The 26,248-nt window shown below is 45.2% G+C and overlaps 1 protein-coding gene across 1 annotated transcript; it reads right to left on the bottom strand.

Moving 5' to 3' along the window:
- Positions 1 to 18,874: 18,874 nt before the first annotated feature.
- On the bottom strand, positions 18,875 to 21,291 carry LOC115384517 (alpha-1,3-mannosyl-glycoprotein 4-beta-N-acetylglucosaminyltransferase C-like). Its single transcript, XM_030086796.1, has 3 exons — positions 21,163 to 21,291; positions 20,933 to 21,080; positions 18,875 to 20,043 (listed from the first exon to the last, which is right to left on the bottom strand). The coding sequence occupies exons 1-3, from the start codon at positions 21,289 to 21,291 to the stop codon at positions 18,875 to 18,877; spliced, it is 1,446 nt and encodes a 481-aa protein (XP_029942656.1).
- Between the last annotated feature and the right edge of the window lie 4,957 nt (positions 21,292 to 26,248).

Raw genomic sequence — 26,248 nt, forward strand, 5'->3', positions numbered from 1 at the left:
TCTGCTCTGATTCTGAGGAAATCAATTTAAAACGTGTGTTTGCGTCATGCAGGTTTGGTAGGAACATCGTCAGCTCACCTGGCTCCACCCTGTGTCGCTCCGTCGCTGATGTCGCTCTGGCCTCTCGTCGTCTCTGCACGTGTTCTGATTCAACAAAAGAGAGAAAACAAGGAAGAAATACATTTTACATACAATTTGAGAGAAAAAAATGTTGGTTTTTTTCTTCCATGATGAGTTTCCTTAGCTCAGCAGGAGACCTTACCAGAGTCGCCAGCGAGAGACCACCCACGACATCCCTGAGCCCATAACCCCAGACCTTCTGGGCGCAGGTGGATGGTTTCATCCCCAGGGTCGGGTTTGGCGACGGCGGCCTGGGAAACTCTTGATTCTGCAAGAGATCAATCAAGGAAAAGCCTCATTATCACCATTCAGATGCAGCAGCACATCTCAAATAAAGACAGAAATTAATTAATTTCACTTAATGCAATTAAAATGACAGCCCTAATTAAACCATTAAACCAGGAGACTTTACCAGAGTCACCAGCTGGAGTCGGTTCGACGGACTCCGCCGGTTCAACGGCCTCGACCAGCTCCAGTGTCACCACTGGTTCTTCAGGCTCCACCGGCTCCACCGGCTCCACCAGCTGAGCCACTTTCCCTGTCAACAGAAAATGTAGAGTCACAGTCGTGAGTTTGGGGGGTTTTTATACACTGTTTAAAATAACAATCAGCAAATCAAGCTGCTCTGATCTGCTCTGATTCTGAGGAAACAATCAATTTAAAACGTGTGTTTGCGTCATGCAGGTTTGGAAGGAACATCGTCAGCTCACCTGGCTCCACCCTGTGTCGCTCCGTCGCTGATGTCGCTCTGGCCTCTCGTCGTCTCTGCACGTGTTCTGATTCAACAAAAGAGAGAAATCAAGGAAGAAATACATTTTACAATTTGAGAGAAAAAAAAGGTTTTCTTCCATGATGAGTTTCCTTAGCTCAGGAGGAGACCTTACCAGAGTCGCCAGCGAGAGACCACCCACGACATCCCTGAGCCCATAACCCCAGACCTTCTGGGCGCAGGTGGATGGTTTCATCCACGGGGTCGGGTTTGGGGACGGCGGCCTGGGAAACTCTTGATTCTGCAAGAGATCAATCAAAGAAAAGCCTCATTATCACCATTCAGATGCAGCAGCATATCTCAAAAAAAGACAGAGTCTAATTAATTTCAATTCATGCGATTAAAACTGACAGCCAGTATTAAACCATGTGTTCTGATTCAACAAAAGAGAGAAATTGAGGAGGAGACTTTACCAGAGTCACCAGCTGGAGTCGGATCGACAGACTCCGCCGGTTCAACGGCCTCGACCAGCTCCAGTGTCACCACTGGTTCTTCAGGCTCCACCGGCTCCTCTGGCTCCACCAGCTGAGCCACTTTCCCTGTCAACAGAAAATGTAGAGTCACAGTCATGAGTTTGGGGGGTTTTATACACTGTTTAAAATAACAATCAGCAAATCAAGCTGCTCTGATCTGCTCTGATTCTGAGGAAATCAATTTAAAACGTGTGTTTGCGTCATGCAGGTTTGGTAGGAACATCGTCAGCTCACCTGGCTCCACCCTGGGTCGCTCCGTCGCTGATGTCGCTCTGGCCTCTCGTCGTCTCTGCACGTGTTCTGATTCAACAAAAGAGAGAAATCAAGGAAGAAATACATTTTACATACAATTTGAGAGGAAAAAAAAAGGTTTTCTTCCATGATGAGTTTCCTTAGCTCAGGAGGAGACCTTACCAGAGTCGCCAGCGAGAGACCACCCACGACATCCCTGAGTCCAGAGCTCCAGGCCCTGTGGACGCAGGTGGATGGTTTCATCCACGGGGTCGGGTTTGGGGACGGCGGCCTGGGAAACTCTTGATTCTGAAAGAGATCAATCAAGGAAAAGCCTCATTATCACCATTCAGATACAGCAGCACATCACCAAAAAAGACAGAAATTAATTAATTTCACTTAATGCAATTAAAATGACAGCCCTAATTAAACCATTAAACCAGGAGACTTTACCAGAGTCACCAGCTGGAGTCGGGTCGACGGACTCGGCCGGTTCAACGGCCTCAACCAGCTCCAGTGTCACCACTGGTTCTTCAGGCTCCACCGGCTCCTCTGGCTCCACCAGCTGAGCCACTTTCCCTGTCAACAGAAAATGTAGAGTCACAGTCGTGAGTTTGAGGGGTTTTTATACACTGTTTAAAATAACAATCAGCAAATCAAGTTGCTCTGATCTGCTCTGAATTTGAGGAAACAATCAATTTAAAATGTGTGTTTGCGTCATGCAGGTTTGGTAGGAACATCGTCAGCTCACCTGGCTCCACCCTGTGTCGCTCCGTCGCTGATGTCGCTCTGGCCTCTCGTCGTCTCTGCACGTGTTCTGATTCAACAAAAGAGAGAAAACAAGGAAGAAATACATTTTACATACAATTTCAGAGAAAAAAAGGTTGTTTTTTTTCTTCCATGATGAGTTTCCTTAGCTCAAGAGGAGACCTTACCAGAGTCGCCAGCGAGAGACCACCCACGACATCCCTGAGCCCATAACCCCAGACCTTGTGGGCGCAGTTGGATTCTTTCATCCCAGGGTCGGGTTTGGCGACGGCGGCCTGGGAAACTCTTGATTCTGCAAGAGATCAATCAAAGAAAAGCCTCATTATCACCATTCAGATGCAGCAGCACATCTCAAAAAAGACAGAAACTAATTAATTTCAATTCATGCGATTGAAACTGACAGCCCAAATTAAAGCATGTGTTCTATTCACTTATGTATTTATTTATTTGACAAGGACATTACACAATAAATGTATTGCACAGACCAGATATAGCTAGAAGCTAATTTTCATCTTCTGATTCAATAAAAGTGAGAAATCAAGAAGAAAATGGTGGCAACTCGCTGGAAATCTCCCCATGACCTCTCTATCCGCAACTGGACTCTTTCCTTTCTGGACGTCGTATACATGGCACTCTCTACAGCTCGTATTAATGGAGCCTCAAAGAGGAAAACTTTGGACTCTTGGCTTGGGATCGCTGAATTCTTGAAACGAATATTGCTTTTGCTCTAAGTCTGCTCTACCCTGACTCAAAGATGTTCTTCATCATTCATACCTGTACCTCACCGGATGTGTCAACTAGTTGTCTGTCCTTGTGTTTGTTTGTCCTCTGTGTTTTATGTCTACCCTCTCCCTATATCCTGTATCCATGTTTGTTTGCCTTTTGTCCTTCTCACTCGTTGTTTGTTCATATTTGTGCTATGTTCATTGGCGTGTTCTGTGCCTTGGGCATTTTGTGACCATGTAATTATACGTATGCAGTTTTTTTCTAATAAAATAAAATATTTGATCACAAAAAAAAGAGAGACATCGAGGAGAGCTTACCAGAGATGCCAGCTGGAGTCCATCCACGGCATCCCTGTGCCCATGATCCCATACCGTGTGGACGAAGTTGAATATCCTCATCCAAACTTTTCTGCAGAGGGAAAACAGAGAGATAAATATGCATTCTGTAGTCTGGAAGAAATGTGACACTCAGAAAAAGAGTGCTGGTCTAGTTTCTTCACAGACTCGATAAAGCAGTTTTGAGTTGTGTTTGTAAGAACTGAGTGCTCTTGTCTTACCCGTGGCCTGTCGGCCTGGTCAGCCTGGGTGGAATTCAGGTTCCGGAGAAATGATTTCTCCATAATCGTTGGAGGAAAGTCTTGAAAAGACATGGAAAATCACCAAAACTACACTGCTCGACTCGCTCGATCGCTAGACGGACAGAATGAACCCTTCGATCAGTGGACCTCAGGAAGCTCTCATCTTCTGATGATGTCAACAGTCTCCTGGTTGTCATGGAGACACCCAGCTGTTCTGCGCATGCTCCGTGCTGGGTAGCACGTGCATAGATTTATACCAATTGTAAAAGTTCTTATATGCGGTCTATTAGTGTGTGCGTGTGTGTGCACGCACATATCTAAATATGCTTTCACTCACCAAAGCTGCGGACTCACTTTAAAGAAAGGCGCACGGCGGTTCTTTTTTTAAATAACGACCTTCATCCATTTTGACTTCCGATTGTTAGCCTTAGCTTTAGCGTCTCCCTCTATCTGCCAATCACTACTCAGGACTGTATTACTGGCTGAGATCAGGACCCGCCTACATCGGCAGCAGCCAATCAGCTCTCAGTTTGGAAATGACACTGCAGTCTGAGCCCCACTTCTCAACAACAACAACAAAAAAAAGAATAAAAATTGCTGTTTGTTGTTGTGGAATTTTTGGTGGAAAGAACCAAAGATGGCGAGTCCAGGTGTTGACGGTCCGTGTACCTTACGGCCATTCGTTTTCCGGATTGATATGGGTAAACGAAAAACGGAAAAACATTCGATTTCCGATTTCCGTTTGGATTAAGGTAAACAAAAAACGGAAAACGAGCATTTATCTGATTGCTTATTATGTGTTTATCAAACGAAAGTCGGGAAATAAAATACGGCCGTTTTTTAATACAACCAGTTCTCAAGTTTGCGCTGCTGGAAAACCGGAAGTCGAGCTTTCTCTTCTTCTTCTTCTTCTTCTTCTTCTTCTGCTGCTGCTGCTGCTGCTGCATCCTCTTTGCTTTTGGTCCTCCACTCTCGACACCGAACTATTAAAAAAACGCGCATTTTCTTTGGAAATGTCTACGATTATACCCACAATATGGTGGACATGAATGTCAGCGGCATGACTGCAGGTGAAATCTCTGCACACCTGTGCAGTCAGTTTCGCCCGATCCGGGGGTTTTCAGACAGAAATGTCCGAAGATGGACCTCCGAGTGCGGCTTCTCCCACTTTTGTGTCGGATGACCAACTCCAGGCCGAAGTCACCTCAGCGTCTGCCGAGGTAAGTAGCGACAAACCTCGTTAATTTATTATATGTATGATTAAAATCGCTGCTTTTCAGTGATTTTACTGCAGTTTTACAGCGACACCTACTGGCAGCAGCAGCACACTGCAGATTCTGCTGACTCAGATCTCATTCATCACGTTGAAAGAAACAATTTCAGGAGAGAAAAATACACATCAAAACAAAAATAATAATCTCAAATGTGAGACTGCAAATGCTCTCAGTATCAGTAGGGTTGTTTGCAGTTACACTTTGGTATTTACACTTTCTAATTAACTAAATATACCATTTTGTATATTGGTTACTGGTTCATAATACAATCCAAAAATGTATTATTGTCGTTCTTAACAACCTGATGTTTTTCTATTTGCTGTTGTGTGTCATTTTCATCAACTTACTGAATTGTGTGTTTATGGAATTGATAGGTTGGGCCAACATACGGGAGGAAATTCCTGTCTTCTGAAGGCAGACCTGCCAGTGAGAGGACAGTGGAGCAGCTTTAGGAGCGGTTCATCATTGGCACCACCAGGCTCACCAACATGTAAGCCGACTTTACAGAGAATCACAATTGAACAGTAGTTTATTCCGTCAGATTTGCTTCTTTTTTGTTCCCACATATAAGTCGAAGGGCTCCAGACGGCCATCTGTGGAATGTCATCGAAAAAAATTGATGAGCCAAAAAATGCTGCTGAGAATCTCCATGGCATCTCAGATAACATCAATCAGCTCTCTGAGATGGCCATGAAGAAAATTCGGGAAGCTGATGTCCAGCCAGCAGTGGCAGCTTTCACCTGCTTGGTTTGTAAAGATAAGTAACACAGGGACTTGTGAAGTGCAAGATACAACCTTCAGCTAATGTACACTTTGTATAATTTTCAATGAACTGTTTAAATGTGATATTTCTGTATTAGAATTGTTTGTTTGTATTTAGAGCTGTCATGGATGAGCCCATGTTTTAGACCTGCTGGTGCTCACTGGTGGGGTGTGGAGCCTGTGTGAAGCAGTGAAGCAGATCAGTTAATTATTGTTTTCTCCTTTCTCATGCACTTTCATGTTTTTGCAGTTCTCATTTTTTTAATGTACATAGTTTATCTTGCTGTTGCAGTCAATTTTTGAATGTTTGTAATGTCATTGTCTGAAATATTAAAGAATAAATATATTGATATTTCATATCCTGGGTTTTGTTTAAATGTGTGGTTCTTGATTCCTTTCTCAATTCATGAACAAACCTTGTCTTAATCTTGTGCTGCAAAAAGGAAAAAATAGCCATCCAAACTCTTTTTCAAGGAATTTTAATGGAAGAACAAACTTCTACGCTGTTTTTCTGTCCTCTGATATCTTCATTCACTGCTGACACGGATGAGGTGCTGCAGAGCATCCAGAAAGGCCGTTGGGTTGTCATTGGTGATGCCATCGAACAGGGGAGAGATGTCGCCTGTTCCAGCCTGTCGTCTCGCCTCTTCTGTTGTGAAAGGGTCGACTCCAAAACCTGAGACCCTGGTCAGGGAAGAGCCTCTCTCTGCATCGTACCAGTCTGCTGCAAGAGGCACAAGGCAGCAGGTTCTCAGGAAGCTGGACTGGACAGCCACCTGAGGCCAGAACATTGGGGATCCCTCCTCCTGCACTGGGTTACAAAAAGGACTCAAGGGACAAGAGCCACACATGAGCAACTGAAACAGCCTCAAGATCTGCAGTGACTGGTCACTATTTTTCCTCAAACTGTCATGAATGTAGACAAACTAAAACAAGGGGCATGAAAATGAAAGTACCAGAACTCTGTGAGCATTCCAGGACTCCACAAACCGGCTGATGCCAACACTGGTGACCTGGCATGATAGAGCTGAGACGCAGAATCTGACAACCCCATCCTGCATATCCAGGACCTCCTGGTCACAGATGTGTCAGGCAGGCCTTGATTTTGTAGTTGATCCTGTTATTTACCTACAAAGCCGCACTCGGAGGTCCATCTTCGGACATTTCTGTCTGAAAACCCCCGGATCGGGCGAAACTGACTGCACAGGTGTGCAGAGATTTCACCTGCAGTCATGCCGCTGACATTCATGTCCACTATTAAGTGGGTATAATCGAAGACATTTCCAAAGAAAATGCGCGTTTTTTTATAGTTCGGTGTCGAGAGTGGAGGACCAAAAGCAAAGAGGATGCAGCAGCAGCAGAAGAAGAAGAAGAAGAAGAGAAAGCTCGACTTCCGGTTTTCCAGCAGCGCAAACTTGAGAAATGGTTGAATTAAAAAACGGCCGTATTTTATTTCCCGACTTTCGTTTGATAAACACATAATAAGCAATCAGATAAATGCTCGTTTTCCGTTTTTTGATTTTCGATTTCCAAACGAAAAACAGGAGACGGCTCGTTTTCCGTTTTTTGTTTACCGCAATCCAAACGGAAATCGGAAATCGAATGGTTTTCCGTTTTTCGTTTACCCATATCAATCCGGAAAACGAATGGCCGTAAGGTACACGGACCAAACAGCCACTTAAGCAAAGTAAATTCAAAATGAATACTGAAGTTAACTCAATACAGCAATTTAAAATGAATACAAGTATAACATGCCTCTAAATGAGACAACAGTTCCATTCACGTTGAACTGCCACTCAAATGTGCTTTGATGAATCTTCGGTTAATTTTTCTAGTGCACTAATTTGCAGTGAAATTAATTAATCTAATTAATGCACTAAAGTGACAGCCCTTATAAATATACCCCCCCCCCCCCCCCCCACACACACACACACACACACACAAACACACCTGAATGACAGCAGACAAATGAACAATAACAACTGTTTTATTCGAACAACAGCAGGAAACTTTGAAGTCACTCTGTCATGTCTTTCACTTCCACACGTCTGGCTGCTTTGCAGCGACAGCTTCTACAGCATCATGGAGTGACAGTCGCCTGGACACCTCCCGGTTGATGCTCATCAGTGCGAGTCCATCCAGCCGCTCTTGACACATGGGGGATCGCAGGTATGCTCTGATGAGCTGTAACTTGGAGAAGCTGCTCTCTGCAGCAGCAGCTATCACAGGGATGGTGACAGCGATCCGCAGGGCCACCCACATGTTAGGGTAAACTTCCTTCAGTCTGTTTTCCTGCAGGAAGCTGAGGAGTTCAAAGGTCGTCATTTTACCTTTTAATTCTGGGAAGCTCTGCAGCTCCTGAGCCAGTTCCCTCCAGTCCAGGTCTGACTGTCCACTGCAGCTCAGGGTGTTGCTGAGTGTCTCACAGTGTTTCATTAGTTCTTCACTGGTCAGGTGAGGAAAGCTGACGAGCACACCAAACGTCTTCTCAACCTCACCTAATGTCTGGACTCTTTCCTGCAGTGACACAATGGCAACATCCACCACCCCGTTGAAAAAGGACATTTCCATTTTCTTCAGTGCGTCCGTCATTTCCTGTTCAGGGTCCTCATAGGAGAACTGTCTCTCAGTCCTCCGTAGTCTCTTCTGCTTCAGAGCAGCCTCCACATTCATGTTGTCACACATCTCTTTGGCAGACACTTGTGCAGAAGCAAAGCCGCTGTCTCTGTAGGCTACGAGGGAAGCTTCAGTTTTCTTTAGAAGCTCAACTGCAACAGCCATATGCATCGTTTCTGACTGCAGCAGCTTGCTGACATGATGAACGTTAGTCAGGATGTCATGCCAGACCACAGTGCAGATTGAGAACCTGTAAGATCCAACCTCCTCAGCTAGAGACTGAGCCTCGAATCTTATCTGTGGGTCTGTGGCGCTGTCCCTCACCTCGAGAAGTGCATCTCTGACTCCTGCAGCCTGGTATCTCACTGCCTCCACACTCATGATCCAACCCTCCCATCTGGTGTCTGGATCAGATTTCAGCGCTGTGGTCACATGTTTTTCTAAGACGGACCATCGCTGAGTGGAAGCAGAAAACAGTGTGAACAGCTTTTGCAGGTAGCCAAAGTAGCAAGTGGCATCAGTAGAGCTTTTTGCTGCATCGGCTATCACCAGACTCACGGTGTGTGCTCCGCATGGCACTAATAAAGCCCTTGGGTTTTTCTCCAGGAGTCTGGCTTGGACTCCTGTCTTCCTCCCCTTCATATTTGCTCCATTATCGTAAGACTGCCCTCTGCAGTCTTCAAACGGGATGCTGAGCTCCTCCAGTCTGTTGAGAATGAGGGCTGAAAGGTCTTCTCCAGCGGAGTCCTCTGCCTCAAGGAACCCCAGAAAGTATTCTCTGATTTGTGGGGTGTCCTCAACGGCAACGTGTCGAATGATGACTGACAGCTGCTCTTTCTGGCTCAGATCTGGGCTGCAATCCAAAATGATTGAATAGTATTTGTTTTGTCGAATGTCTTCGGCCATTGCCTCTGCAATCTTTCCGCCAATGCATTCAATGAGTTCAGTTTGAACGTTTTTCCCGAAGCAGGATGTATGGAGAGCACGAGTTTCCACATCAGCGACATGCTGCTTTAACACAGGGTCAGACTTGGCCATGAGCTCAACCTCTTTCAGGAAGTGGCCATTATTTGGTTGATAAAGTTTGTCCGTTGTTCCCCTGAGTGCGAGGTTCCTCTCTGCCAGTGACTGTATGATGGCCGCCGCCCTGGTCAGGACTTCCCGCCGCCTCCTCCTTTCAGCCTCTATTACTGCCGTCTCAGCTCTGTCTACCGTTAGGCCCTTGTCAAGACGGCTTTTAAGTTCTTTCCACGATTTCATGTGCTTATAATGTTCTGGACTGTTCTCATGACTTTTTAAGACTTCGCTGCAGTTTTCCCAATCGTTTAGTCCGTCACTGATGAGTTTATACGTCTCCTGTGAGAACAGCTTGCAACAGAAACAGTACAAACTATCGTTCTTAATGGAATAAACCATCCAGCTTCTCTTTATCCTTTCTCCGTTGATTAATTGCCTATGGAAGTGGTGGTGATGACAACTTCTCCCATCTTCTCGTTTAGGAAAGTGGAAGTCAGAAGATATCTGGTGTGGCCCTCTGTGGACTAACTCCAGCCTCAGCGTATCGGACAGCGAGGGCCAGTCAGCAGGGTCTAGAGGAGCTGCCCGGAGAGACTCGTGGTGTAATTCTGGACGTGCTGACGGGGTCGGGGTGTCCTCAGGCTGCGTGACTGCTCCGTCATCTGCAAGAAAATCAAACATATATGGAAATATAGATAATAATCCTTCAGTTTTAGCGAAGTCAAATAATAATTTACAAATTACAACATAAGGAAGCAATGAACAAAACAGAGGACAAGCAATAACCACGTCTGAAGCATAAATTGTGAATAACAGTAGTATTAATAATAAGAACTCACCTTCTTCATGCTGACTTTCAGAGGAGGTTGATGTGATCCTGCTGCTGCTGCTGCTTGATGCTGGACTTGTAGCTGTGTTCAAACAGAGCACATCCACACTGTCACACACCACTGTCACTCTACTACATTTAATCAATGAACTTTATTTTAACTGACTAATAATTACAATGACTGTAATTCCTTTCTAGGTTGTACCATCCAGTAACAAATACAACAACAACACAGTACTGTGTCAGAGACAACAGCCAGCTCCAGAGGGGTGTTGGAGTGGAGGTCTCTGCAGCGGCTGTTTCAGGCATCTGCAGATATTTCATGAGTGCATCCATTTCATCTATTATTATTATTATTATTATTATTATTATTATTATTATTATTATTATTATCATTATTTCATCTATTTCATCTATCTATTATTTCATGAGTGCATCTAGACAGACAGAGTAGATAAACTTAAAGAATTACTGTACAAGCAAGAAAAACAGCTGCTGCAACCAAGCCAGACCGGCTGTGGAACAGGTTACAGGGGGGCACTGCATCTTTCCGGGGGGGAAACTTCTAGCTTCACAACACCGCTGGCGAGCTGGCGCTGACAACACGAACACACAAACATAATCTGACCTTTAGAGCGCGGGTTCTTCTCCACCCCTTCTTTTCTTCTCTTCCTGTTCTGTGCACCTGAGGGCTGGGAAGGCCTCTTCATCTTTAAACTGAAACCGGTTCATCTGTTTACATGTTTACCTCCGAGCAAACCTCAGTCCTCCGACCCGTCACGTGACTGCTTCTTCTTCTTCTTCTTCTTCTTCCGTGATGTTTTACGGCAGCTTACGTCCCGTTGGTCGCATTACCGCCCTCTGCTGGCCGTCGTACCTCCAGCTCATCATTTTCCCCATCAATGCCCTAATCAGATGTCCTCCACCTTTTCCCCATTTCAGTATTTCCTCCCCCCGTCCTCTTCCACTCCTGTTCTCCTTCCTCCTGCCATCATTTTCCCTCTTTCTTGGTGAAATTTCTTGCAGTTTACTGACTCATATTCAACGGTTTCTGTCTCCTGGCTTGACTCACAGAGTCCTGTTGGATGTTTCCCCATTAAATGTTCTGAACTATTCCGGTAAGTATGACCTGTTCTTCAACGTGTCACAGTGGTCTCCTCTTCTCTTCTCTGCTGCCTCCTCCCATCCTCATACTTCCCACTGCTTTCTGTATGCTGCAGAGGTGCCTTCCTCTCGTTTCTTTGTCCCATTGCAGCTGCCACCTTTTAATAATTTCTGTCAGCTATGGCCTGGACAGCCTGACGGTGTCAGTATGTTCTTCCCTCACTCCTTCTTTATCCAGCTGATCAGCTCTTTCATTCCCTCCAACACCCACATGAGCAGGAACCCACATGGAAACCATTTCTGGCTCTTAACTGCTTCCTGCGCAGGTCAAGCAGTGATTCTCCTGCCTCTACCTGGAGAGCACACACTGCTCCTAGACAGATCCTCAAGGCCTGAAGCCTCAACTCCATCCAGAGTTGCCAAAACAGACTTTGCTACTGATCCGTATACAACACTCCCATAGTCCAGCCTTGATCGGATTAGTGCGATGTATATGTACTTCAGTGATGCCACGTCAGCCCCCAACAGCAGACAGCTGATGAACGTCATCGGTCATCCACCAGATAGCGCCCTAGACGACCGCCTATGTCGCCTCGAGCCGCCACTGTGTGCATGTGCATGTTAACAACTTTTCATTTTCTCTGTTTTTAATACTACTTTGCTATTTTACAGAGTATGAGGAGTTGCTGTTGGTTGTTTTGTGTTTGATTAATGTTAAGATCATTGAGGACTTGGTGGGCAGCAGGTGGAGGAAGACATCATGAAGTTAGTGTCTGCTGATGAAGTCGCCACGGCGCCACAGTCAGAGCAGCCAGATGACGGCAGGTCTCCGGGTGAGAGTCCATTTGTCAGCTGAAAACTCATTTTGCGTTTGGCTCTGTCAGAAGCCAGCCCATCTGTCATTTCCTGGCAGCCTCATCACCTGAAGGGCTCGAGCCACCACTGGAAGTGTGTGAAGTGTGTGCTCCTCAAAGCTGCCTGCACTTTGTTATTTCCTCGCCTTTCATCTCATCACAGCTTCTGCTGCTCATAGGATCCTCGTCTGTCTGCTGTCTTCCATCGCGGTGCCTCTGAGCGTTAAAGATGATTCCATGCTGCAGCTGCATGTCAGGCCCTTCCAGGCCAGTTTCACATTTGCTTTAGGCTGTATAAATAAAATTACTGGAACATGTTTTTTTATCTTTATGTATAGAGCGACAGAGCTGTTTCGGAGCATATCCATCCCAAGCATCCCCACCCTAAGTATCTGTGTTAATACCACTCGGCATTCTGAGCAGGGAGGCACAGTGGGTAAGTGTTCAGAGTGTTTCCTCACAGTGGGGAGTTCTCTTGCCTGATCCAGGTGGCTGTGTGCAGATTGCATGATCAGTTTGTTTGTCTGTGGGTTTTCTCACCACTTCCTTGCATCACATGCTGGTGCTTCACTGTATGTCTTCCTCTGAGTCAACATAAACCAAGGCTTGACAGGAGGCCAGCGTGTGAAACAGGACAGACCCTCCGTCCAACCTCTCTGGATGAAATACACAGACTTAATGCTGAAAACTCCTGAGCAGTCTTTGCTAAGTATAATATCTGAATCTTTAAACCTTGCTGAATGCCAGAGGCAGCGGAACACTTCCAGCTACAGAACACATTCAGCATTATGTCATGAACTAAGTGTGAAATGAGGTGTTATCCTGTTCCCTGCCACAGGGGGGAGTGTTCCTACGGTGAGCAGGACTCCCTGCATGGTGCTGAAGCGCAGCAGAGACCATGAAGAGGGGCCCTGTCGCCATGCTCTCCTCTGGCTGCGGATTTTATAGGTAAATAAACATAAAAATACATGTGGACACATGAATGAATGCTTTGAATGATTAGTTGCTATTAATTTCCTGTGGCTGCATCAGTTTAGTAAAATATATAAAGACTGTCTTCAGTGCATCAAAAACACTGGCACATCTTTTTACTGTTGCTATGAAAATGGATCTTTCTGCAGAAACTCTTGTCACATATTCAGTTCTAATTTCAGTTCCTTGTTTTTCACTCGCACTTTTATTGGCTTACTGATCAACATTATGAGGCAGTGGGCAGGATAGGATCAGGCTGACAGCCTCCTGGAGGGTCTGGTAGAACGGCTTCCACAACACTCCGAGCAATAGTTATCATTTACAATTCTCAGGCCTAAAACAGTTATTTAACAAAGTTATTTACTTAAGCAAAGCTAAGATTCACCAGATATTAACATTTTACTTTCTCCTCTTATTTTTCATGGTGTTTGTATTTTTTTGCGTGACCTGGATTCCTCTTGTTCTCTTTGGTTTTGACTGTTGGAAAACCATTTCAGGGACCTCCGGGTTACGGGTCAGAGGGGATGGCAGCCTAGTAAGAGTGCTCTCGACAAATGTGAATTAAACTGCCCTGGAGTGAATTAATTAAGTAGTAAACTACACGAAAACTAGGAAGAGGGGGCACAAATGACGTCCAGGAAGAATAGGAAAAGTAAAAAGTCAGTTGTCGAACAAGCTGAAGACGACGCGATGCAGCCAAGAGAAGATGCTAACGTTAGCTCCCCCGGGGCTAGCCGAGGTGCCTCCCCCGCTTCAAGCTGTGAGGATGTTGGGACGGAGAACGAGGATGAACCGGTAAACTTGGCGTTGATACCGAAGGAGCTTAGAGGCGTTGGGAAAGAGGTGAAAGAATTTCGAAAAGACACGAAAATACATCTACAAGAAATCAGAGGAGAGCTGGATAAAACTAACGCACGGCTCAACGAAGTAGAAACCAGGGTTGCTGGACATGAAGATCGGCTCCAAAATACAGACGAGATATTAGCCGAAATGCTAACAGCGCAGGAAAAGCTTCAATCCAAGCTGACATCTCTGGAGGCCTACTCGAGGAGGGAGACGCTCAGAGTATACGGAGTCCCGGAGGGAGCAGAGTCGGGAGCACAATCCATGATACACTTTGTGGAGAAGCTACTTCGGGAAAACCTCAGCATTCCCTCGTCAACAGCGCTACAGATTCAGAGGGCCCATAGAGCGCTATCATCTCCTAAACAAATTGGAAAAGATTGAGGAATGTCTTGAGGCATTTTATAGGGATCTATATTCACAACCCAATGCTTCTGAGGAAGATTGTATTGATACCTTCCTTAGCTCTCGAGACTTACCGTTACTCTCAGACTTTCAAAATGAAAATTTAATAAAACCAGTCTCAGTGGAGGAAGTCAATGCAGCTATCTCCAGACTCAAATCAGGAAAAGCAGTTGGGCCAGATGGGTATAATGCTCAGTGGTATCGCAACCTAAGAACAGAACTAGTCCCACTTCTATTGAAGACATTCAATTACATTTTACAGAAGGGACAAATCCCACCCTCTTGGAGGGAGGCAACTATCTCAGTTATCCCCAAAGAGGGGAAAGATAGACAGGAATGTGGGAATTACCGTCCAATTAGTGTCCTCAATTTAGATTATAAGCTCTTCACCTCGATTTTGGCCCGCAGAGTGGAGAAGTTGTTACCTAGTTTAATTAATTTAGACCAGACTGGTTTTATTTGCCACAGACAAACAACGGATAATGTCAGAAGAACATTACACATCCTAGATCAAGTACTAAAAGACAAAACTCAGTCAATTATAGGGAGTCTGGATGCTGAGAAAGCTTTTGATTCTGTGAGATGGGCATTTCTGGACAAGGTGCTGGGGAAGTTTGGATTTCAGGATAAGTTTATTAGAGTGATCCAGGCACTATATGACAGCCCTTCGGCACGTACAAAGGTCAATGGCAGTCTAACTGAGGCTTTTATTCTGAAACGGGGATGCAGACAGGGCTGTGCAATCTCGCCACTCCTTTTTGATCTATTTATAGAAGTACTGGGCCAATTAATAAGACAGAATCAAAATATCAAGCGTATTGCGCTGTCAGGAGTTGAACACAAGGTGGCAATGTTCGCCGACGATGTACTGGTCTGCCTGGGGGAACCTGAGAGTTCGTTCTGTGAAGTGATGTCTACTCTGACTGATTTTGGTACGTTTTCTGGATACAAAATTAATATTTTGAAAACTCAAGTGATGACACTTAATTATTTGGCCCCTGCGACTTTGCGAAAGAAATTTAAGGTAAACTGGGATAATGGGATTATTAAATATTTAGGGATACATCTGACTGAGGACCTCTCAGGGCTCTTCCAGGCAAACTATGACCCAATATCTTCAAGCATAAAAGCAGGTCTACATCGATGGAATCTGATCCCCTTCCTGAGTCTTAGCTCTAGAATAAGTGCAGTCAGGATGAACATTTTACCCCGACTACTTTACCTTTTTAGGAATTTACCCATAGAGGTGAGTGAAAACCAATTCAGGGAATGGAACAAATGGATCTCCAGATGTATTTGGCAGAGCCGGAAACCAAGGATTAAATATGCTGCTCTCCAGCTTGCTAAGGAGAACGGAGGATTTGGTCTTCCTTCTTTAAGAAATTACTATTGTGCTGCACAAATTACTCCCCTTTTATATTGGTGTAATAATACATATATAGCTAACTGGAAAGAGCTGGAGTCCAATTTGTCAAAACAGTTCCCCATCCAAGCTGCAATAGCAGATAAGGGTTTAATGGGTCACTTGGAAAAGATAGGAAATCCCTGGCTGGCTCACACTCTTCAAGTATGGCAAAAGGTGATTAATATTTGTGATCTTCATAAAATGCTGAGGATGTTCAGATGGTTTGCCTATGACTCAGACTTTAATCCCCACAGGCATGACCCTAGCTTTAAATCATGGACAAGGTACGGACTCACAACACTCCTGTCCCTCACTCAAAGAAACACAGTGTGCAGCTCTGAGATATTACAAGACAAACATGGTTTGGCACAGAATGACTACCACAGATACCTCCAAGTACGATCATATATAAATCAAGAATGCAAACTGGCTGATTTTTCAGCAGTGGAATCAGAATTTTACCTCATTTTTAAAATTGCCATGACCATGACCCCTTAAAAAACCATTTCAAGGCTGTACACAGCTCTTTCCCATGCTAATAAAAATAATACTTTATATGTTAAAGGTAAGTGGGAAAGGGAAGCAGGGATTGAAATTCCTAAGGAGACTTGGGGCAATGTTTGGTCCTTCCAGTGGACAACTTCCAGCTCAATGGTCTGGAGAGAGCATTGCTGGAAGAACATTATCAGATATTTTAGGACACCGTACCAGGAGCAATATAAAGGTGCAAGTATGCCATGCTGGAGACGATGTGGCACGACAGGTGCAAATCATTATCATATCTTTTGGGAATGTCCCAAGTTAAATATGTTTTGGAAGGGTATCCAGTCCTCACTAACCACAGTCTTCAGCACTCAAATACCTCTGAGCTTTGAGGTCCTGTAGCTGGGTCATGTTTCTTTCCTGGAAAGCAGGAGGGAGATAAAACTGCTGCAAATGCTCTTGGTGGCATGTAAGAAAGCAATCACAAGGAGATGGTTAAGCCCAACCACACCTACTTTGGAGGATTGGATTGGTATTACCCTAGAGATGTTCAAGTTGGAAAAAATAACATATCAATTAAGAACACAAAAGGGCAAGTTTTATCAAATCTGGAACAACTGGATCTCCTTCGTAGCCCCTATGAGAGCAGATTTTATTTCATTTAACTGGCAGTTTTATTTTGGGATCTTCTTTCTGACTTTTTTTGTTGGTTATCTCAGAGACAGGAACAGCAGGTAACCCCCACTCAGTTTCTGTACATAGTTCATTTAAACAGTTTGATCTTTAAATAAGTTGTGTCCGAATTCTTTCTTAGTGACTATATGAGCCCTACCTGACTTGGATTATTCCAGGAAAATTGGCCATTTTTAAGAGGATCACATATATTTAATGATGTTGACCCTCGAGAATTGTTATGTTATTCAGGTTGCCAGAGGATAAAATTGAGCCTGGTCTACAACCCATGTCTGAATAACTTTTTGACTCATATGTCATGATGGACGATGCATACTTTTTGGACTCTAAACCACAAAACTGGAAGGACATTTGTTATTTCTGCTTGTGGTGGTAAGCTGTTGTAATCATCTGTCCATTCCAACAACTATGACCAGTTATTTCACACCATTTTTGCTTACTATGTAATTCCATTTTGTGTTCATTCATAGTTTTGATGCCTTTTCTTCAAATGAAGAAAAAACATTTATTCAGAAGTGTGTCCAAACATTTAAGTGGCAGTGTGTAACGCCTGATCTGGGTTTCTTGGACTTGCTCTTCAGCGTTAACACCTGATGTAACTCCGGGGACTGCAGAGTGATGCAGTGGTTTACATTTCACCTCGTACCAATAAAACCATTACTTCTATTCTGGGACTGAGGTCTTTGTTTCGTGTTTGCATGTTCTCCCTGTGCCTGGATGTTGGCCAAAAATAAACCACTGGATGGACTCCAGCTAAGTCCTCAGGATCTGACTCCCAAAAGTCCCAGTAGGTGGCAGCAGAGGACGCTACACACAAAAAGACCAAACTCCAAGCCAACAGTACCGAGCTTCTGTGGTCCAGACATTTTTGAGAGGAAGCAAAATCATTCTAAAGAATTCAAAGGACTTATCCCATGCCTTTTTTCAACTATTCCACGGAGGTGTCATTCACAGTGCACCTCCCTGAATCCGGCTGCGTCTGAACAGTTCAGTCGATGTGATGCTGCAGTTTCTCCCCATTAGCTAATGCTCACTTGTGTAACTTGTATTTTTTCATGTTATGCCACATTTCTTCAGTCTATCAGTGAGGCACAGCTCCACTTCCAGAGTCAGAGGTTATTTTTCCCATTTAACATCATGAGGAAGAAATCTCCAACTCGCCTATTTCAGCACACGTTCGCCAAAAAGTGGAGCGAGCGAGAGAGCTGACGGACTTCCTTCACTTCTGGGGCCTCGTACGCTGAAGTTGCTGCTGACAGATGGCAGAAGGGAGACTGTTGATGGTGAGACTGGTGAAGCAGCTGCTTTAACAGACTGATGAGACTGAGAACGGCAGGCTGGTCTCCGTCCTCACCTGCAGTCCCCTGTTCACCAGGACCCACAGATGAGGTTTCTCGGGGTGGCGGCTCTCAGAGGGAAGAATTCAGACTTTTGATAGGAACTGGAACTAGAGCTGCTGCTAACCTGTGGTTCAGGCATGTCCGAGGCACGTCAGACCCATTACCAGCGGGACGGATCAGATTCCTGTCAAAGACTCTGTCAGCTCCCTCAGTGGAGCCAAAGGTGAATAAATTAACTTTTAGAATTGAGGACATTGCCTGTAAAACATTTTTATTGACTGAACTTGGGATCAAGACTTCCAAAATGAGTTTTTTATTTCAGTTGATGCTTGGTCTGGAGCCAGGCTCTTCAGGACTGAGCTCGGCAGACGCCACGCTCCTAACATGGAGGTTTGATGTTTAGCTGCTTAAGTTCTCTGGAGAAATTACAGAAAGGAAAAACAAAAGAAAGACAGACCCAAGTATGAATCTTTAATTATACACATTTTCTGAAAATGAGAGCAGGTAGAAAGTTTCTGTACACGTTGGTCCTTTTAACACATGACAATGAAAACGCACCACGCCTTTCACCAACCCAAGAAAATCTGGATTGGACCGGATCCTGTCCGTCCCCTCACTGCTGCAGCGGGCTGCCGGGCTGCGTGGTCCATAGGCTGATAGTCCTGATGATGAGCCACTCTTTCTGGCCGGCCGTGATCACTATCCGCACGCACTCGATGTCGAAGCCGATCTTGTGGTCCACGCCGCTCACCTCGATCTTCCCCACCTTGAACTCCCCCAGCGTGATGTAGGAGCTGCACTGCCGCCCCTGCTTGGTCTCCACCGACCTCTGGCCGACCTCCAGGGCTCCGTGGTGCAGGATGTCGTTTTGCCGGTCCTCTGTTCCCGTCACTATCTTAATCCTGCTGACTTTGGTCGATTTGTTGAAGATGATGAGGAAGAAGTCTCCCGTGCACGGAGGCTTCCCCCAGAAATACTCGTCCACGATGCTGCTGTAGGCCTTGGTGGCGTCGTAGTTCTCAAAGACGTTGATGTTGGTGTACAGGCTGGCGGGAGGGTTGTCGGGAATGTCGACGGAGTCCTCCTCGAAGTCGTCGTCCTTCAGCTTGTTCTCGGCGCCTTTGTACGAGGAGTAGTAGCCCATGTGCTGGAACAGCGAGGGCTTGAAGCGGATCACGTCCTTCTGGGCCAGCAGGCCTCTGAAGTGGATGAGCAGCCAGTCGCAGGGCATTTCCTGGTAGAACATGAGCAGGAAGTGTGCCAGGCGCGGCAGGTCCCTGGAGTGGTACAGCTTCCCGATGTAGCCCAGCTTGGAGAACTCCAGCATCACCCAGTAGGAGCCCTCCCTGGAGGCGATCACCTTCTTCAGCGCCGTCAGGAAGTTCCTGGAGCAGCGCACGTCGTCCTCCAGCATCATGTAGAAGTGGGACAGGTTGGTGCAGAAGTTGAGCAGGAAGGCGTAGTCCACGTTCTGCTTGGAGCGGAATCGCACCCGGTCCTCCGGGTCGTTGTAGTTCCTCTTCAGCCCGTCCAGAGACGGATAGAAGTCCTCCGGGGCCTGGATGACCAGGAGCCGCCCGGCGATGATGTGATGAGCAAACTTCCGGTGGATTTCTTGGACCAGATTCTCACACCAGACCAGATCGAAGTCTGCCAGGTGGACCACAACCACGATCTCCTTCAGTTCCTCGTAGCTGGACTGGTCAAAGATGGACTTGATGGTTTCCAGGAGGTAGTTTCCTTTTTTCCGCTTGACAGATGACAAGCCGATGGTGAGAAACTCTGCAAAGACAAAGTAGCTCTCGTGACTGACGGTTCAGGAGTTAGACCGACAAGTGTTACAGAAACATCTTCCTATTATATTATATTATATTATATTATATTATATTATATTATATTATATTATATTATATTATATTATAATTTCAGGTATAAGAGCTCCTCGCTGCTCCTTTAAAGAAACTCAAAGCTTTATGAACACTTTCTTTTGGAACCTCACACATCAGTATTCTATATTTACCTCTAACTTTTCTCACTGCAGTTTTTTATTTATCTTTATATTTTTAATCTGCAGATTATTTCAAGGCTCGTCTTTTAACACCATTGCTGGATTCAGATCCTCCCACAGCCTTTCTTCTGAAACATTTCTCTCAGGAGTTGGTCTCTGTGAATTCTCATTTTTCAACTGTAGTCTGACTCCAGCACTAATTTGGGGAGAAAATTACTTTTCCTTTGCCTTTTTTGTGGGTAGAATTTCTTCAATCTCTTTATAGACAGGGACACATGATTTTTCTCAGCTTTAGTTCCACAATTCTCAGACAAGCTGCCTTCAAACTTTGTCGTTAATAACGTGAAGATCCACGGAGGTTCCTGTAACTTTAGATACTAGTGACGCTGGTGTGACGACTGATTTTTAAAAAGTCTGCAAATGATTTTACAAACAGCTTCTGTCTTTATGCCAGGACAGTATACAGACGCTAACATTTAAATCATTGTAAATCTAAAATGTTTGATTCTTCTTAATAGACCTAAATTATGTAAACAGTCAAAATGATTCATAGTTGTGACAAACAGGAAGAAACCTGAACTCACATCTACAGTATGAACACTTGTTTTATTATGAGACATAAAATGATTCATATGTTGGAGTTGTTGCTGGATAGAAACATACTTTTCCGTGATAAAGGAATTCCTGCCAGGTAGCGATACGTCACGTTAATGGTCCCGGAGAAGTTGGATAAGTCTCTGAACGTGTGGACGTATCGGTCAGAGTTTGGAGGGTGCATCAAGGTGTCTCCCAGCCGCCGTTTCTCAGCCTCCTGGAATCACACAAATGGACGAAAAAATAAAAGAAATCAACCAAATTCACTCAGAAGAAACCTGGCATTGGAAGAAGCTCACCAGCACATATCCGTCGTCCGTGTAGAGGTTGAAGAAGAGCAGCGAGGTGAGGAGACATCCCAGCAGCGGCAGCATGGAGCGCTTCCTGCAGCACCGCATCTTATCCAGCGGCTTCCACAGCAGCCTCATGACGGCAAGCCGGGCTGCTGCAGGCAGACGGGAGGGTCACCACACTCATCTGTTCATCTGTTCATCCATCCATCATCCATCCTCCATCTGATCATCTGTTCATCCATCCATCTGTTCATCCATCCATCATCCATCTGTCCATCCATCCATCCTCCATCTGTTCATCTGTTCATCCATCTGATCATCTGTTCATCCAGCCATCTGTTCATCCCGCCATCACCCATCCTCCATCTGTTCATCCATCCATCCTCCATCTGTTCATCCATCCATCATCCATCCTCCATCCTCCATCTGTTCATCCATCCATCCTCCATCTGTTCATCCATCCATCATCCATCCTCCATCCTCCATCTGTCCATCCATCCATCCATCCATCCTCCATCTGTTCATCCATCCATCCTCCATCTGTCCATCCATCCATCATCCATCTGTTTATCCCTCCATCATCCATCCATCATCCATCCTCCATCCTCCACCTGTTCATCCATCCATCCTCCATCTGTTCATCCATCCATCCTCCATCTGTCCATCCATCCATCCTCCATCTGTTCATCTGTTCATCCATCTGATCATCTGTTCATCCAGCCATCTGTTCATCCCGCCATCACCCATCCTCCATCTGTTCATCCATCCATCCTCCATCATCCATCCTCCATCTGTCCATCCATCCATCCTCCATCTGCTCATCCATCCATCCTCCATCTGTCCATCCATCCATCATCCATCTGTTTATCCCTCCATCATCCATCTCTTCATCCATCCATCATCCATCTTCCATATGTCATCCATCCATCCTCCATCTGTTCATCTATCTATCATTCATCCATCTTCCATCTGTTCATCCATCATTCCTCCTTCCATCATCCATCCATCCATCTGCAAATCCACCTTTCATCCTTCCATCCATCCATCCATCCACCAGTGTAGAGGTTATAAACTCCAAGGACTCGGCTAAATAAACAGTAAATCCCTTATAAAACTGCATGTTTGTGTCGTAGTTCTCGAGATGAAGACAGAGGTCAGCCCATAATAACTGTAACAGCAGGGTTTGCACAGGTCAGTGAACAGGAAGCTGCAGGAAACCAGCTCACTTTCATATTAAAACCCCCAAATTAGCAATGACTGAATGCCATTATTATCTTAAAATCAGCAGCTAACCTTTGATTTAATGTATATTATTCTACTTAAATATACTGGATGTGAATGCAAGTCTAAATTTAATTTCCACTCTGGAATTCACTCTGGAAATGTGTTTTTTATTGTGATGTTTCTTCAAGTTAGAAGATATAGCTTTAACTATGTATAAAGTCCATTTGTTCACACTGTGACACCATGTGTGTGTGGGTCAGCTTCAACAGAAATCTTCAACATTTCCGTCCAGGTCTGAAGAAGATAAACACTCATAAAGATGAAGCTCATCTGCCCAAATGTGAAGGTAGTGCTTCTGATTTGAACCAAGAGCCTCTTTTCAGGTCTGCTCTTCTTAATCCTTCTGGAGGCCATGAACCTCACTCAGTCCTGAGGAACTGTAGACGGCTCAATTCTCCGACATGATATCCTGTATTCTTCCACATCTCCCTCCTGCCCCGGCGGACTGGTGGGGAGCTGCTGTGGGTCAAAGCGCTGAGAAGCAGCCTCCCTCATTACAGCCCCACCACAGGAACCACAACACACACACACACACACACACACACACACACACACACACACACACACACACAGCCATGCTCGTCTCCCACCTGAGGTAAATACACTGCACATCCCGTTTACATGAACTGCAGGGCGCTGCACACACATACACACACACACACACACACACACACACACACACACACACACACACACACACACACACGCACACACACACACACACACACACACACACCTGTGTGGAGAGAATCCAGCTCGGAAATTAAATGTTTGTTTGCTTCTCTCAGCCAGTTTAACCAGCAAACAGCTTCTATAGGTCACATATATTTATATGGAAATGAAGGCGCGGCTGTGAATAGAAAGCTGCCCTGGGTGGGTTTGTTTTCTTTCCTTTAAATAGCTTCTTTGCCAAGCTGTTTGTATTTTGTTCTTTTTCGCCTCTCCTCAAATTATCAGCCTGCCCTGCGAGCTCATTTCTACCTCTAAAGTCATTTCAGATTAGAGCCAGTAAAATAATACCAGGTAGCAGGGAATACCAACGAGTGGCGGCTTGAAGCATTGTAATATAACCCAGGGAGAGCTTATCTTCACTCCGGCACATCAACAAGCGCCTCTCTCCGCCTGTGAGCTCCTGCTTCATGAACACCACAGGAGGTGAAGGGAAATCACCCTCGACTGGAAGACAGAGGAAGTCAGACTGAGCTGACGTCAAATCTTCCAAAAAACAAGAAGCGGTGAAATGAGGCTGGTTTGAGTCTGCTGTTTCCTTCATTTAGCTTCGGCTCAGAAATGATCAGTGATCTCACACTCACTTTGCATGTTCTCCCTGTGCACTCTGTGTAAGCTGGGCTGCAGAGGCAGCAGGAAGTGATTCAGAGCACCGTGATCACATGGTCCTGGTCTCATCTCATGTCCGCAGCATGAAGTGATGTGATGGCTCAGTGTTTCTGCTCTGCTGACTCTGCAGTCACTCTGTTTTCCACCGAGCCTCCAGGCGATGGACTCTCTCTGCACCTCCTCAAGACGATTCCTCTGCTTGCAGGATCATTACTCTGTATGGAAGATGAAAAAGAATTATACTGAAATGTTCATTATGCTTTGTTGTTGTGAAGTCTTCTCTGATCCTCACTTACAATGCAAATGAAAAAGCCAATCATGCATTAATGCATAAACACAAATGAAAGATTTCAGTTTTTATGCGTCAGACTTGATTTCTTGTCTTTTATGTCTCAAAACACATCTTAAAAATGTCTTTATGAGCTGCTGAATTTTCAGTTTTATATTAGCCTACGCATGTTTTTTTCTCTGTTTTGTTTCATTTGTATTCTCTGTATCATTTATCTGCTTTATAACGTGTGTTTTTATATCTTCTGTGTTCTTCAGTGAAGCATGTTTCTCCTCTGCAGTTCATTGACAGTGCTCTATCAATGAAGTTGCTCATGAAAAATAAGTGGGTGAATTTATTCACTGAGGATACAAACTATCTCTCAGTCTGGAATCTGATTGTGAAAACATGTTTTGGTGAATAACTAGAATTTGGCCCTCAGAGAGGCAGACCTCCGCCACGGCTCCAATCAGTCACCAACAACACTAAGAACACCATATATACTAAAAAACATTTTATTTCTCCCCAACACAAACAATGTCTGGGAGAAAGCTGTTTGCTGCATGTTCATATCTCAGTGTTTCCTCACAGTGACTGACACTCCGGAACCCCCCTGTTTTTGTCTGTTCTGGATCCTGGTATCCGGAATACTTCCTGATCTGGATCAGCAGCTGATATCTCTTAGAGTCATTGAAGAACTGACACTGTAATGTTTTGCTGAGCCCCCTTGTCATTTATTGCTGAGTTATGCCCAACTATGTGACAGACTCCCTATCTCTCAATGATAAAGAATCCTTTAAAAAATTCCTGGATCCAGACAGTGATCCGGATCATCACCAAAATTCAATGGATTCTAAGTTAGCCCAGGACCCACCTTTCCACTAAGTTTCATTGCAATCCGTCCATTACTTTCTCCGTAATGTTGCTAACAAACCAACCAACCAACAAACCAACAAACTGACGTGATTCCATAACCTCCTTGGCGGAGGTAATTATATCACTGGAATGTTGTGACCATTAATATGTTATTGTATTGATTCCTCATGATGAAAGCCTACAGGATGGAGATGAAGTGCAGACTCTTCTGCAGGTTCACCACAGCTGAGCCTCGCCGGGCCTGAGGGGGTTAATGATGATGGACGCACTGCCTCCGTCACAGGAGACCGTCCTGTCCCAGCGAGGCTTCCGCCTGGACTGTGGAGTGGACAGAGGAGCCCAGTCAGCAGGACGACGGAGCCTCCATTACTGCTACATGACATTTAGCTCGGGGAGGAAACGCCTCTCAGGGGAAAAACTCCCATAACCACACAGGCATGAAGGCTTTTCAACACTCTGGTGTCACTGTGTGGCTGTTGCAGTTCTCGCCGTTTTCCCTTCAGTTTCTCTGAACCTTAACGTATCAGACACACGGGAGAAGCAGCTCCATCAGCAGTGAAAGGAACAGGTCAATTAAACGCCGAGTTTCTCTTTGAGTGGTTTATTTTTCATGACGAATTCAGGCTCATCGTTCTGAGGTTACAAACTCAACAGTCATTTAACGATTGAACTTTTAATTGAAGTGTCACTTTGTCTCCTCGGGCTGTGAGAGAAGAGCTCCTGTTTGCTGGGCAGCAAAATAAAAACACCATAGCGTTGAGTTTCATTTCCATATAAAGCAGCGAACGCTGCGTGGAGCCAGGAGGAGCTGGTGAGCCATGATGGAGGCTCTGAAGTCGACATAGAGGAGCTGTAGAGGGGCTGAGGAGCCGCCTGGGGCTGCCCAGCAGCAGGCTGCAGAGCCGACCTGCTGATAATTCACATTCAGTCTCGAGCGTCGGGGCCTGGGTTCAAATCCCCGTTATAAAATCTAACCGAGTGACTGACTCATTGTGTGTGTGCGACATGATATCCTGTATTGTTCCATATCTCCCTCCTGCCCCGGCGGACTGGTGGGGAGCTGCTGTGGGTCAAAGTGCTGAGAAGCAGCCTCCCTCATTACAGCCCCACCACAGGAACCACAACACACACACACACACACACACACACACACACACAGCCATGCTCGTCTCCCACCTGAGAGGTAAATACACTCCACATCCTGTTTACATGAACACACACACATCATGTGGTTTCAAGGACTAATGAAGATCCAGTCTCTTCCAGATTTTTCAGATAAACAAGAACTGAGGGAGCAGTGGGAAACATCTGCAGACTAGACGAAAC

The sequence above is a fragment of the Salarias fasciatus genome, unplaced genomic scaffold (assembly GCF_902148845.1).
Source record: "Salarias fasciatus unplaced genomic scaffold, fSalaFa1.1, whole genome shotgun sequence".
Lineage (NCBI taxonomy): Eukaryota > Metazoa > Chordata > Actinopteri > Blenniiformes > Blenniidae > Salarias > Salarias fasciatus.

Bases quoted from the DNA above. Each gene is read 5' to 3' on its own strand.
- LOC115384517 (XM_030086796.1), bottom strand. From the start codon at position 21,291: ATGAGGCTGCTGTGGAAGCCGCTGGATAAGATGCGGTGCTGCAGGAAG. The intron at 21,081-21,162 runs GTGAGCTTCTTC...GTGTGATTCCAG, and splicing joins CGGACGACGGATATGTGCTG to GAGGCTGAGAAACGGCGGCT. The intron at 20,044-20,932 runs GTATGTTTCTAT...TTGTCTTTGCAG, and splicing joins AATTCCTTTATCACGGAAAA to AGTTTCTCACCATCGGCTTG.